At 43.5% G+C, this 14,542-nt stretch overlaps 1 protein-coding gene across 3 annotated transcripts in view; it reads left to right on the top strand.

Annotated features, from left to right (window-relative positions):
- The window catches only part of LOC124409782 (polypyrimidine tract-binding protein 1), a 338,073-nt gene that overhangs the window by 257,892 nt on the left and 65,639 nt on the right, over positions 1–14,542 (top strand). For all 3 annotated transcript variants that reach the window (XM_046887616.1, XM_046887614.1, XM_046887615.1), the window contains exon 3: positions 3,074–3,178. In XM_046887616.1, the coding sequence (XP_046743572.1) occupies positions 3,074–3,178 (105 nt within the window). The remainder of the gene's footprint in view (positions 1–3,073; positions 3,179–14,542) is intronic.

Raw genomic sequence — 14,542 nt, 5'->3', positions numbered from 1 at the left:
GAACGATATTTTCCGGCCGTTCGCCGTCGAGAGTGGCGGTTCTTCGTGCTCATATCCAGGACCCGGCTGCCAGCTCGTCTGCCTCCATGGTGCCTCCAGGGCCGAGCAGAGTGCCACTTTCGTCCCAAGTTCCCTGTACGCCAAGACTATGGTCCATTAAAAAAGAACGCAGCGCTTAAAACGCCACAGACTGGAAGGGGGGGTAGGGGGCAGACAAGGGCCCTCGCGCAACCGTGTATATTTCTCCTTGAGAGGTAAATTCTACGTGTCCTCCAGGTCCTTTCTTATCTCTCTCTCTCTCTCTCTCTCTCTCTCTCTCTCTCTCTCTCTCTTTCTCTCTTCGTCTTCTCTGGTCCCTCTCGACGAGGATCGTGTATTATTTACTTCTCCTGGACGTATGGATTACGGGCACGAGCAGCAGTCGTTCGAGTCGCGGTTCTCCCCTTCATCTCCCGACTTTCTTCCTCCCCGCAGTCCTTATCCTATCCTCCTCGCTATTCTCCAACTCGAGCTCAGTCGAGTTTCTAAGAACCAACTCGCTCTTAGGTCTCACAGCGTCGAGGATAAGCCCTTGAAGACCGCATTGCACAGTGGAGGAGGAGTCTTCCATCTCCTTTCTCGTCCTATACTTATTCTGTTTCGTCTTCTTCTCGTTCATCTTCGTAGTCTTCTTCTTCTTGCACTTGTGTTCACCCCGTTTGTTCGGTAAGTGGCATGAAATCTGTCTCCCTTTTGCTATCTCGGTGAAAACCTTGAACGGCAAACTGCAAATCGGTACCCATGGGAAACGGATTGTCATCACGGAAATGTGGCTCAATGTAGCGGTTTGCAGTTTGATACATCAGAGAAATAACCTCATATATGTTTCTATTGTGCCACTCGCGTTTCAACAACAAATCCCGTCGCTTACAACTCGCGACTTAGGTATCCTAACCGAGCCGATAAGCTGATTTCAGGAAAGGGTTTCGTTTTAGGAAAATTGTGGGGAAGGTGAAGCGCCTTCATCCGATCCTTTAACGCTGGACTGGTGGATCTCTGATGTTTTTTGGGCAAGCCATTTGCGGAGAGGGTGAAATCCTCGACCTAGAGCACAAATAGATAATTGTACCTCGTCCCCTGTATACTTACTGTGCCTCGTACCTTATACCTAATGCCTAATTCCCCTGCTGCGCAGCCTCTTCTGTCTAAGGCTTGTATAACAACAACGAAGTCAGTCACGCAACGTTGTTTTAGGCCTAGACGAATAAAGACACGCGAGTTTATGGCTGTATCCCTGCAGTGTTGTTGTTGCTTGGCCTTTTCACCACACTCGACAACGCGATTACTACACACTTTACATAGCTTCGCTGTAAGATTATAGGGAAGCGTGCTATCTTCGACGTCGCTAAGCTTCCTTCAACACACAACAAACACCATATAGTATACCGAAGAAGAAAACTCGCTCGGTGCAAAGGGGCAAAACGAGCTTGGCGAGAAACGCGAAAAGCGGTGCCAAGGAATGTTTATTCACTATGAAATACGCCTAGCGTCGTATCTGTTATGTATACACGTTTTTATGCTAGTGAAACTACGAATGCGAACACCAACTGCAATATGCGATGAGTGGATGGGTGGGTGCCGATGTCGAGTCGACGTTGGGATGATATATTAAAAAGCATAAAGTACCGAGTGGGTATCGTATGAAGACATTTCTCCTCGCAGGGGTTCTCTTTCGAACTTTGCCGGTGATGTTACTTGAGAAAAAACCCGCCATAATTTCCTCGTATATGCCTTGAAAAACTGTGCACAGCAGGTATAAGATGAGAGAGGAGACTGTGTAAAGGGAATGTGAAGAATGCGTCGCTAGCGAGAAACGGCCTCAAACATTATCATTGAAACATGATGAAAGAAGGTCCGAGAAAGCAAAGGGTTTCTTTCCGCACAGACCGAGACAGGTCTGTCCTTTTCTTTCTCTCTCTCTCTCTCTCTCTCTCTCTCTTTCTTCCTCTCCCTCTTATCTCTTGCCGACGTCGAATAGCTACCAGACGGAAAATCTGCGTATACCCAGCATTGTTACTTAACGAAATATTACCTTCCCCTCAACGCGGGACACCCTTAACTTTGGGATTAAGCCACCCGGGCTCCGTTTAATTAACGCCAGACTTAATTACGTATCGATTATTAGTCGGGACGCGTGCCTAGGAAATTCAAGGATCATACCTTTCAAAGGTAGGTATAACGTCCATCCAACGAATGGATACCCAGCCCTACTGGAAATAGTTTCGTGAGAATATCCCCTGCCCAATATTAACCAAGGTTGACCCCTCACTCCACCGCAATTGTAATACCTATAAATACCTACACCGACATAGGCTGGGTTTCGCTATTCTGGTTTACCTACTACTTATTGCTCTGGAACTTGTGACATTAGATTGACATATATTTAGCTGTTACCTACGAACCGTACGGATATACGGAGTGCCACGTTATTGATAGCAATTTGATCGTAATATTTTTCCATGCGAGTGGCTGGCTGGCTGGCTGGCTACTCTTCACTGAAGCGATTTCCAGACTTTTCACTCCTCTTCCTTCGACAAATATTGCAATTTTTCAATACACCTTGTAAATCCGATGCATCCGTTGCACTACGGTAGATAAAAGTATCGAGTTTCCTGCAAACAGCGGTCTTATTTCTTTACGCTCTGGCGGAAGAAACGCTGAATAACTTCATGCTACATACCCGTCAAAGATCTCTGGTATTCGTTGAAAAATCTACGAATAGTACATCGTTGAACGTTTCTTCAATCGTGTGAAAATATTTGGCAATGCAATTAGGACGGAAGATTGATGAAATATTCTACCGAAAAATAACGAGATCGAAGGTGGTGTAGAGAGCACATTTGTAAGTGCGCAATATCGGTTTTAATTTCTCCGACCCCTCGGGGTGGCGGTGAGAAAGGAGATAAATGTAATGGAGCTTTTTGAACATTGCCAAATCCAGCGGAGTGCTGCCTCATCGTGTATAATTGAACACGGTGATCCCGAATGAAACGTCGAGACTAAAACGTATCGTTTTTTCTTTGTGTGTTCTCAGAGAGGAAGCGACGAACTTTTGTCACAAAGCGGAGCCGTCAGTAATGGTGCGGCAATGAGCCCTCAACCGCATCACGCCGCGGACAACAACAATGACGCTAAGAAGGTGAGTCCCTTTTCTGATTGAAAATATTTAAAACGTCACAAACAAAACGACCAAAAAAAAAAAAAAAAAAACAACAACAACAGACAAACAAAAAAAGAAATAATGTGAGAAAATGAAGTATAAGGAAGAGGAAAGAAAACAAACGAAACAATGGAACAAAGCTCTCGGCCTCTGTCCCTTTGTTCGTTTCTTCGTTCATCAACTTTTCGCGCGAAACCGGAAGCTGAAGTGTTGTTCATTTCACACGGTGGCTGTAGTAGGGATGTACATACAACGGCAGCCTTGGCCTGACAAGTGAGTCGGGCGACAAAGGTGCAGATCCTGAGCGAGGAGAGTCATAGATCAACCGAGAAGAGAACGAATGAAGGAAGGAAGGAAGGAAGGAAGGAAGGAACGAGAGAGGGAGCAACGCCTCTTGCACCCCAATACGTATGACTTTTTTGACGTTCGCGTCTACGCCGAGTTCCTGGGTACATATATCACCACCCTCGCCTCGCGGACGGTTATCTTTGTATCCATGAGAGATCTGCCAGGTGCCGCATCGTCATTCCCTAGCTCCCTTCGCTCCGAGTATGACGAGCGAATGGACCCTCGCTCGCCTAGAAATCCCAAAAGGTGCGCCCCGACGAGGGTGTAAGTACCTAACCGTTACGCCAGGTGTCAAAAGTGAAAATGTCACGGAGGGTCTTGTCTCGTCGTCAATAAATTTATGTGTCGAGGCCTCGATCACGCCAAACTTTCTTTTTCACCCCCCGTTGAACGGCGCCCCTCTTATACTTTTATCCGCGAAACTCGCACGTTCCGTTACTCCATATAATATATATATATATATATACGTATACTGTATACCTACACAAGTTCTTACTTCGACCTAAAATTTCCAAACTTTTCTTGACAACTTCGCGTCAACGACAGATAGACATATATTCTTCCCCCTCGTCGTCGAGTATACCGTATATACACGTGGCTAAGAATAAAATATTACCTACCTACCTACCTACCTACCTCCGGTATTGCCGTGAGGTAGGCATAGTGCTGATCGCGAACAAGCACCAACATTGCCACTTGAACCAATAAGTCGAGCTTTTCCCCCACACGGAGTTCAAAAGAGAGACTTTTTTTCACCGCGCGCCTCGATCCATGCCTTCCAATCAAAGAACCGAATCGTCAACCCTGGCTAATTCAGTGTTGTGTAGTTCGCAGCTCTACGTACGTGTCGATGGTCGAATGTGGCCGGGATTTCATGCCGCATGTCCGGCAAGGGTCCTGCCGAAATAACTAGCGGGTTCGAAACCTTTGACCACCAGTCCGCGCGGAATTCGCCTGCAATAAGAATTAATCGCTCGTTTGATCTCTATGCAGAGTGTGCACCGCGCGTTGCAACTGCGCCAGGTGCAGTTTGGACGTTTGTTGGCGCCCATTATATCTCGACCATGCGTAAATATTTTACGCTGTATTAACCGTCAAATCGCTCTCTCCAAAACATGCAACGCAGCCCAGTGCATTAGGTCGGAATACATCTAATATATTGTGCAGTAATCATCACGAAACGATTATGCGGAGTTCAATCGAAATCCCGGACGTTACTTCGAATTGCCATTTCCATTATCCTCGTCATGCGAAAATACCCACGCTTTGTTTTTTTATTCTTTCTGTTTTTATTATCTCTCTTACCGCTCGTCAGTTGATTCGCACTGCACCGTTTTCATGATACCAACGCCGACTCGCAGTCGGAATGACGTCGTGTATAAACTTTTGGTAAAATATCAGCGCACTTTCAAAGCGCGCGGTAACTGAAAGCTTTGTCACTGGATTCCACATTCCGTGCCGGCATTAGATGCCCAGTTGTTTATTGCACGTATACCTACAACGTTCTCGAATTTAAAATGGCTATACATACCTACTGCAGGTCGTTTGAAATGTTGTTGTTTTGTTTTTTCTTTTTCATTTTGTTTTGTTTTCAACTTTTTGTTGTACAACCGGAGTCGGACAGTCGTTGGAGGATTCGGGTTCTATATACCGGGCGAAAATAGCTTCGGTCTGATTTCAGATAACGAGAGTTCAATCGGAAACGATACACCGAGGTAATAAAATTACGCAATTGGCATCAACAACCGGTGGATAGCCGCGTTAGGCGATCCTCTTGTTTTATTTTTATTTTTTTCTCGTTTTTTTCACCAGAGACACGAAACTCGTTACGGTGATAATCTTTATTTCAACCCCCGCACGGGTCACTCGCAGACGGCCTAGTTTTACGGGAAACAAAAGCGAGAGAGCTTGTTCTTTTTTATTTCTTCATCAATTTTATTCTCCCCTCTTTTCTATTACGGCATCCTCCGGATTAATAGCCGACAGACGCGGCGACCGATATCCGGACCCAGCAGAGGAGGGATGAAAGCCGGAGACCGTTTCCACCGTGGAAATCTCGGCCGAATCGATTCTCGGGGTTGAACCGATGGTGGCTGCTGCAGTTGTGTCCCACTTGTTCCATATTTAGCCTGTAGGTACAGCACCTACCTACTTATACTCTGCATTTCCGACAATCGGAGGAGGAGGAGGAGGAGGAGGAGAAGGAGGCGCAACGTGGCTCTAGAATTCCTCCGAAGACACGGACTGTATTCGCTGGTATATACCCATCTCCGAATGTCAAAATTACAACGGTAGTCCAGAACTTGGAGCCGAAGTCACATCTTTGTTGGCGGTTTAACGTCACGCCGTTTGACATCGGCACGTCTTGGCCACCGGGGCTGAAACTTTGCAAGCCAATCCCTCGGGAAGCTCACAAACCGACTGAAAACTGACGTTCAAAACATGAATACGATAATGTGGCCGGCCATAAATGGCAGAGAACGTCGTTAATAAAGCTGCCTTAGTCTGCTGTTCGTCAGCGATTATCTACTTTTTTCAAGTGACATTTTAGAGAATTTTACGTAGGATTCGGGACCTTTTTCAGAGCCGAGTGCGGGGCTCTGATAGTTGGTTAGCCTTTGGTCAAGCCGGTTGGCTGGCTCGTTGAAAACGTATGGAAGTCGGAAAGGCAGAAAACCGTGAAATCCCGAACCGGCTGATCGCTTATAAATCGATCCAACGTGCGCTGCACGACTGAATGGGCTTTGTCGAGACTCTGATGGTCCCAGATTAGGCGCCTATTCGATACACACTCCACCATTTTCTCGATTAGTTGCTGCAGCGTTCCACGGGACAGCGGCGGTGTATAGTACGTACATATAACGTCCAGATCTAGTCGCCCGGCTATTTGAAATTTTAGAATTTATTCCCGATGTAACACAAGAGTAGTTCACACCTGACGTTCGTCGCTATGGTAATAATACCACTCTATTGTTCACTAGGAATATATATCCGCTCTTATTGTTAATAAAGTCACTGGATCGATTACAGTTTGAATTTTTTTATTTGTCATTCCATATGTAGATCGCAAATGTGAAGTTAATTATAAATTGTTTCTTTCTTCTTCCTCTTTTTTTTCAACTTCTTTTATATACAAACTCGTCCAATTCTATTTTAGTTTTCTTAGTAATTTTACATCGCAGACTGAAAGATGTTCCGCGTCCGATTCAATTTATCGATTCATTATACGGTTTTAAATCCCCCCCCCCTCGCCCTGCTTGGCAAGTGTCGGAATATTATAAACGAAACCTATAATTCAATCGGTAAAATATTTAACTCTATCTACGTAGATTTTCTAATTTTGTTTTCAGACTTTTCAGACTTTTGTGTCCATATACTTAGATAAATAAATTTATAAATTCAAACTCGAAATGCTCGTAACTTGGGTGTTTGACAAAGTCAAAGGCGCTGCCGCTTCAGGCTATGAGACACTCGGTACAAACTATGAACTTATAATATAAAAGTATAACCTAAGTTTTCAACTATATTAATACACATAGAAATTGATAATAAAACAAAAAAAAAAAAAAAAAAAAAAAAAAACAGCTTCACTCACTCCGACGTAGAGTCAGATATAAACGAGAAAATATCGTGGTCCAGTAATAATTCTCCGTGCGCAGGGTCTCTTCGCTGAGGAGAAAACTTGGTTATGAGTGCTCTCTGGTATTCATGGTCGAGCGCCTTTCACGTTTAAAAACAAAACTTGAATATATTCCACGGAATGAATTAAACAAAGGAAAAGATGCGTACTCTCACGAAACATTCAGCCGTGATGCAATGAAGCTTAAAAATTGTAGAGGAAAAAAACGTCAGTAATTACAAACGACCGAAATCTCCTCAGGGGATGCATCTCACAGTTGGCAAGGAATGAATCCTTAAATTTTGACGATTGTAAGGATTGGTTGACGTGGATAAACCCTGGTGTTACTACCGTAGTATAAGCTAGTCGTAGGTACGTACGTACAAACATTTGTGGTATTAGTTTCACGTATTTTACGTCTTGTAAACCTGAACTTAAAACCAAATCTCGACGAAGCGATTCGGTGTTCGACTCGTGTTGCGTGAAATGGTAGACTGTCAGGTTTATTGCTTATGAGATCGTTGTAACCGCGTATGTCGGCTCTCTCGAACTGGCTCGTCTCCTATCTCTTGTCCCCCGTATAGAATCGTTAAAATTTCAACGACTGCCGCCAACGTTGCGTACGTCGACGACGACGGCGATGACGACGACTCGGCCATGATGCAAAGACCTCAGACTCCCCGCTCCCGGTTCTCCGTAAAAAAAAATTATTTACCTAACCGTGCAGTGTGTTATATGCGGTAAAAAATAACAATGGCAATAACAAATAAGATTCCACCATGTACAAGAGAATCTCGGACATCTGCCAAGTATGCCGACGAATCGTTCCTCGGAATGTTCTTCATGCTACGATCGTCGTCAGAATGTCGGTTTAAAAATCTACTCCCTCTGCCGCGTACCTACTTCGCTTTATTACAAACAGTGCATTGCAAGCGCGCAAAGTATGCAAGTCTTACCCACTACTTGCTGAACGGGATCGTGAATACTGTGGAGAAGAAATTTTCGAAAATGTATTTCACCGAAGTAGGTAATTACCGGAATAGAGTATCCCATCACCAAATAACCTTCCATTCTTTTCTATTCTCTTCGCAATGCATTGGGTGAAACTGTGAAAGCCGTAAAGTTTATGAAAAAGATGCCGCATCTTTGTGACGAGGTATTTGAATCTATATAGATAAAAACATTCACAAGTTTTCTACAATCGGAGAAAAAGTTTTTTTCTTTTTTATTCATTTTTTAAGTTGCAAATTTTCCGAGGATTGCTGTATCGGTGTCGGGCGAGAAGCCATCTTTGCATTCGACAACGCCTCCCTTCGATCCATGATGAATGAATTTCACAACCTCGCACGAGAAGCTTCGTGGTAAAAGCGCAGCGCCCGCTTCGCCAGCCGATTCAAATAAACGACGTCTCGCATCGTCGAGACACACGAAAAAGCGAAAGCTCAAAGTCCATTCGTAATGTTACCGTCATGTGTGCCGCCGCTGTGTTATGCAGTGCCTGCAAATGTCCTCGGTATGAGGCCGCAATGCGGTGGTGAAATATCGGGGAAAAGTTAGCGGGGGGTGGGAGGGAGCAGCGAACACTCGCTGAAACGGTCTTTGATTTTCCTTTTGTAGTTTCGCGGTCGGTGCAACGCCTACTCAGTTCTTCTTCTCATTCGTCATCTCGTACTCGTAGGTACCTGCCTACTTTACTTCTATCGCGTCTAGTAGGTGGATACTTGAAAACCTTTTCACCGCGCAGGCAATCGTTGTGGAAAAGTTACCATAGTCTTATTTATAAAATGGATTTTGAGGGGATGCGAAATGTGTGAGATTGATCATTGAATTTTAATTAAAAACTTTGCCAAAGCTGCGGACATCCGATGTGCATTTTTAGCCATCCGTACGAACGCTAAATCGAGCTCATACGCTCGTGAATAAATAGCAGAATATATAAGCTCTTTCGCTGCTGCTGCTGATGCACAGTATCAACGTCGATCGAGGTTCATCGGAAACCATTAAATCGTTGAGGATCGGGGTCAGATATTTCGCGCGTCGGTCAACTTATTAATAAAACCACCTGATAAGCCTCTGTTATATAGAGTGATTGACTCGTGAATTTTGGAGCTTTGATTTTCACCTCTGCAGTGTGAATATCGATAATTTTCTCTTGCATTTTATCACGGTGTTTTTCATTTTTTAGGGCTCTGTAAAATCCTGTTCTGATGCAGTAATTATCGACTTTTCTAGCAATCTCAGTTTGGCCTGATTTCCCTGCTTTTTTTCTCTTCCCTTTTCCCTCTCTCACTCTCTCTACGAACGACGATGCGACATCAGCCAGGTACCATGTGGCCGAGTAAACGGGCAAATAAAAGTTGCTTCATAAAACAGTCACGCGAATAGCTGCATGAGCGAATGGACATTAGCTCATAAACCTTGCGGATGTTCGTCCATTGGCCCCGGTATACGCGCCTAGATTTTCCATCGTATCGTTTTTGAGGTCGTCGCAGCTTTTGCCTATAATATGCCCAATCTCCGCGGGGCCTGTTAGATTCCCGTCCCAAGGACATAAGGGGCTTCTTTGGAAGAGAGCGAGTGCTTTCTTATCAGGGGAGCTGGAAATAATTGAAGATCCAATAAAGGAGCCGAACGAGTGGGCGGCAGTGTCTCCTCCCCAGGATGCGGTCCTGGAACAAGCTGGCTTAAAGGTTACGCGCGTGTTCCATCGGGAATGAGATTTCATTCAACGAAGTGGTTATATAAGCCTGTTAAATTCAAGTCTCCAGCCATGCTTCCACTTTCTCTCTTTCTCTCTAGCTTTGCCTTCCATGTCTCTGCCACTTTTTCGTTTTTGACTTGTGCCTGTTACCAGAGTCGATTCCACGGTAGAGGAAAAAAAAATGGTGAATCCAAAGAAGGGGTAGAGGGTAAAACGCAAGTGAAAGAGAAAAACAAATGAAAAAAAAAATGGTGGACATCTAAATATGCCGCGACTCGCGCCTCGCGCAAGTCCCCCAAAGCTTGACGGGCAAATGGACGCAACGTATTTCCGGTTTTCATGCGGAAAGATAAATCAAACGCAAAAACATTAACTGGCCCTTCCCTTCCCTCCCTTTCTCCCGCAGATGCGATAGATGCTTACCGAATCGTAATCAATCAAAATGATATTTATACACGCGAGGGTAATTCTTTTAATACTCTCCCCTGCTACCTGCAGCAGTCGAGTCTGTCGGCTGTTGGCCGAAAGGACGTTCAATGTTCAGCCTAACTAACCAACCAACCAACCAACCAACCAACCAACCAACCAGTGATCCGCTTTAATTTACCGTTTTGCGGTCAGCCAGCGGTCGAAACTTTGCGTCCCTTCCTTCGACGTCATTTCGCGATTCCTCCCAGTCCGGTAATTTGCAAAGTGGGCTTAACGCCGAGGGAGAGGGAGGAAAATAAAAAAGATGCGAAAAATCCAAGAGTTAGTTTTCAAAAATCTCCCCCTCAGATCGAAACTCTGTATGTGGCTACGCTTTTAGTCCGCCGGTTTATCGGCGAGGTTCATCCCCTTTTTACGAGCCAATCTGCTCTCAGATAAGGCTGAGCAATTAATCACACAACCCGTGGACCGCGTGCGTCACCCGTTACAGAATTCTACCTCGGCGGCCAGCGTGCCCTGTGTTAACAACCCCCCGAGCCTACACACTCCTCATCCTGATCCTCCTCCTCCTCCTCCTTTTCCTGCGGTAGCTTGGCACACGTTGGACAGACGTGAAGTCGCCGCCCGGTTCCAACGCTAAAGCTTCATCAATAATCCCGGCTTCCAGACTATACCAACTCCTGTAAAACTAATAAAACCAAGATCAACGTCAAGCCATTTCCACGCTTCGTCGACGGTCCGCGAGTCGACTAATTAACCCGGTCGGACTCCGGAATACTGTGCAGGGAGGAAATAATTGTTGCAAATGTTGGATTCTCCCTGTCACGACTCTTTCTTTGCGTTGCAAGTAACACCATTTTCAAATCTTACATCTATTTATTGACATTCGTGTTTTTTTTTTTTTTTTTTGTTTTTTTTCTTTGTCGCAAGCATTGTCGTTATTTTACTTTAGAAGTATACAAATATCGAGCACAGCAAAAATTTACTTCCTTAGTTAAAAAAAAAAAAAAAAATGCGTAGATTATTAATTCAGAAATTTCTGTTGTATATAGTTAACAATTTAGTCGGTAAAATTTTACAGGATAAAAAAATGCCTCGAGTTTCTATTGTTTCAATATATTCAGGATATATATATATATATATATATATATATATATATATGTAAGTATGAGAAAAAATGAGATATAAAGGGTGAGATCACCCTTAATAGATAAAAGATACGCAAAAGCTATGAAATGTTCATAAAACCGAATGAGGTTGCTGCATCTACTCAGCTTATTGTAAAAACAGTCTCGTTTCTGATTTCCAACTAGAAACACGTTTTGCGAATAAATAATAGCATTTTTCTTTAACTTTCAATTTTCGCCTCTTTGGTCATTTATTTTCGCTCGGAAACGCAGTTTTACAGCAATGTACATTATATAATCAGTCTGTATCACAGACCGCACAACGTTTTGATGTTTATATATTATTCACCGTACCGTTCTTCTTGGTGTTTCCGTGTGTTTTGTCACAGTCGGTATTATAGTTTCGTAGGCACCCTGTCATTTACCATCATATATGTATAATATATTTATATATTTGTGATGTATGGTAGCATGATAACACGTGCGAGGAACGGGTCGCGGGTATCGCTATCACTGGGTGAAATATACTCCCATATATATGTATATATGTGATATATATGTATATGTAGCGCATACGCTTACGTGTGTAACGCTCCGAGTTCCACGTGTCATCGGTATTGGATTAGCTAGATGTCTGCACGCAGATAACATACACGCGACTCTGCATAGGCCGTTGATATTTTATACTCTCATGCATGCCCCGACAAGCGAGAGAAAGACTTTTGAAAAAAGAAGTCGACGAAAAAAGGGAAACGTGAAACAGAAAATACCGTTCCAAGCCTCTTATCACAACCCAGATATGGATGAAAGGTCGCTTCTAGGTCTGCACTTTCAATCCTCCCGAGAACCTGCTAAACAGAGACTAGAAGACCGTTTCTTTTGCCACGACAATTTCAAGCTCTGCAATTTTTAGATTCACCTGTCGGCTGTTATATTTAGGTATAATTATTTCACGTGTATGTTCAAAAAAGTGAACGAATCGATTGATTTGAATAAATATTTGACTCTCGACCAGCGGACACAAAGAGATTCGATCAAATTTCTCCGTCGCTGCTTCGCTGCTGGTTGGTAATGGTTAGGCCATTACCGGTGCCGTTGGCTTTCATATCTCCTCGCATCTTCCATATCTCGGTATTTTATCTTTACGCGTAAATCGTAAAGCCGGATGTCCTTCGAACCTTGCAGAGTTTTCGTATCGCTCGAATCCTACTGACGTTCAGCAAAGGGTTCAGCAAAGTTTACGATAGTTTTGCACTCCGTCGGACGGATCCAGGAGAGCATCGTCTACGTGAGATCTTCGGATCGCCCCGTTGCTGCGTGTCTTTCTACGATTATAAACTTATCTACCTCCGATGCCGTGGAATTTATTATCTCACCTTATAAACTTCGCTGCTGCAGCCTCTCTCTCGCATATCCTTGCTACGAATCGCTTTTTTACACCGCTTTTTCCGTCAGCATCCACGAAGTTATGTCCACTTAGCGTGATTTTATTATGTCATCAATTTATTTGTTTCGTATTATTTTTATTTCTATTTTTTATTTATTTTATTTTTTTTCCGGCTGTTACTTTTACTATCTACCCGTAATTAACAATCGAACTTTTAATTAATCGGAGACAAAAATGAAAGTGAAAATGGAAAGTGGGGAGTTGGAATCAAAATTGGTTTAAATTAATTATCAACATCGCGGAATATTGATCGCTTTTGAATTTCAATTTATCTACCTCAACCATCTTTGTGCCCCCGCCCCTCGACTCGCGCGGATCCATTTTTCAGTTTTCAATTTTAATGAAATGAATGAAGCATTAAGCGCGTGTGTGTAAGTGTACATGTGTGTTTGTATTCATATATGTCCTGTATATACCGATAACATTTCACATTCCAGCAGACTAATCCGTCGAATATTGACAACTGTCACAGGCGATTCTCTCGATCGTATTTTTTTTCTCTTCCGCCTTCGTCTCTCAGCAGATTTTTTACCGTTCGTTCGTCTGAACCTGTTTTTTTTTTTGTCCCCCTTTTACTTCTCATCCCCATGCGTTTCATCCCCTTCATCATATTTTATCCCCCCATTCAAGAGTATATCATTTTATTCGATTCGCCCACCCTGTATAGTCAAGTTTTTAGAGGAGTATCGTCCATCCGTTCTGTCCTCGTTTTGCATCAAGCTCCGATGTATTGTATATATAGACCTTTATATACATACTTTACATATGTATAATACGTATCAGGAATAATAAAAATCAGCGCATAAAATGGGCGAAGCTGCGGTGTAATAAAAGCATGCATAAAACACTCGCTTATCCAAGTAACCGTACATGATTTAGGTACATATAAATTAATACGCTTCGGAAAAATAAAATTGAAAAAGAATAGAAAGCAAAGAAGTAGAAAAAAATAACAATAAGATGAGGCCAAAAACTTTTTACTCGTACTCGTCGAATCTGTGGTAAACCGCCGGGTGAATTTCTCATATTTCTGCACTCCCGGCAGAATTTTAGCGATCCTTTTTTTTCTCCATATATACTCAACGATAAACAAATACCACTTATTGGCGGTGTTGCAGAAGTGCGCTTGAACGAGATGAATATGTTATTCCGCAAATTTTTCGCCGAGGTCTGCGATGCTTCTTCACGTTAATACACTTAAGAGGTTGAAAGAAGCTGATCGTATTTCATCGCTTGCTTGCGTATAATTATACCGAAATTCAAACCTGAAGTCCCAGCCAACGTAATCACGAATATAAAAATGTAAAACTAATGAAACGAAGAATGATTTGGTCCGAAGGGCAGAGTAACTCGACATAAGATGTTCGATTTCTCGTTATCTAAGAAAAATGAACTGGTCTTAGCTGCTCTGCATTCACGACTTAATCTCCGCCCCCGCTGACATTTTATAAACGCTACATACGTAACGCCGGAAATAGAAAGGGTGTAACCCTCCCCGATGGAGGGGTGCAGCCTGCAGTGTTAGGGTAATACGTATTGACGTTTTCTCGATAATTCCCACTACATCCTAGCGCCGGGATTCCAGACGGCTCGAGGCCATCCTGCGGGCTATTCCCACCTCAGACAGTTGCTTCATCCCCTAACCGTATGGGATGTTACAGAAACGCACCAC

The sequence above is a fragment of the Diprion similis genome, chromosome 8 (genome assembly GCF_021155765.1).
Source record: "Diprion similis isolate iyDipSimi1 chromosome 8, iyDipSimi1.1, whole genome shotgun sequence".
Classification (NCBI taxonomy): domain Eukaryota; kingdom Metazoa; phylum Arthropoda; class Insecta; order Hymenoptera; family Diprionidae; genus Diprion; species Diprion similis.
This window is presented reverse-complemented; position numbering and strand designations above follow the sequence as displayed.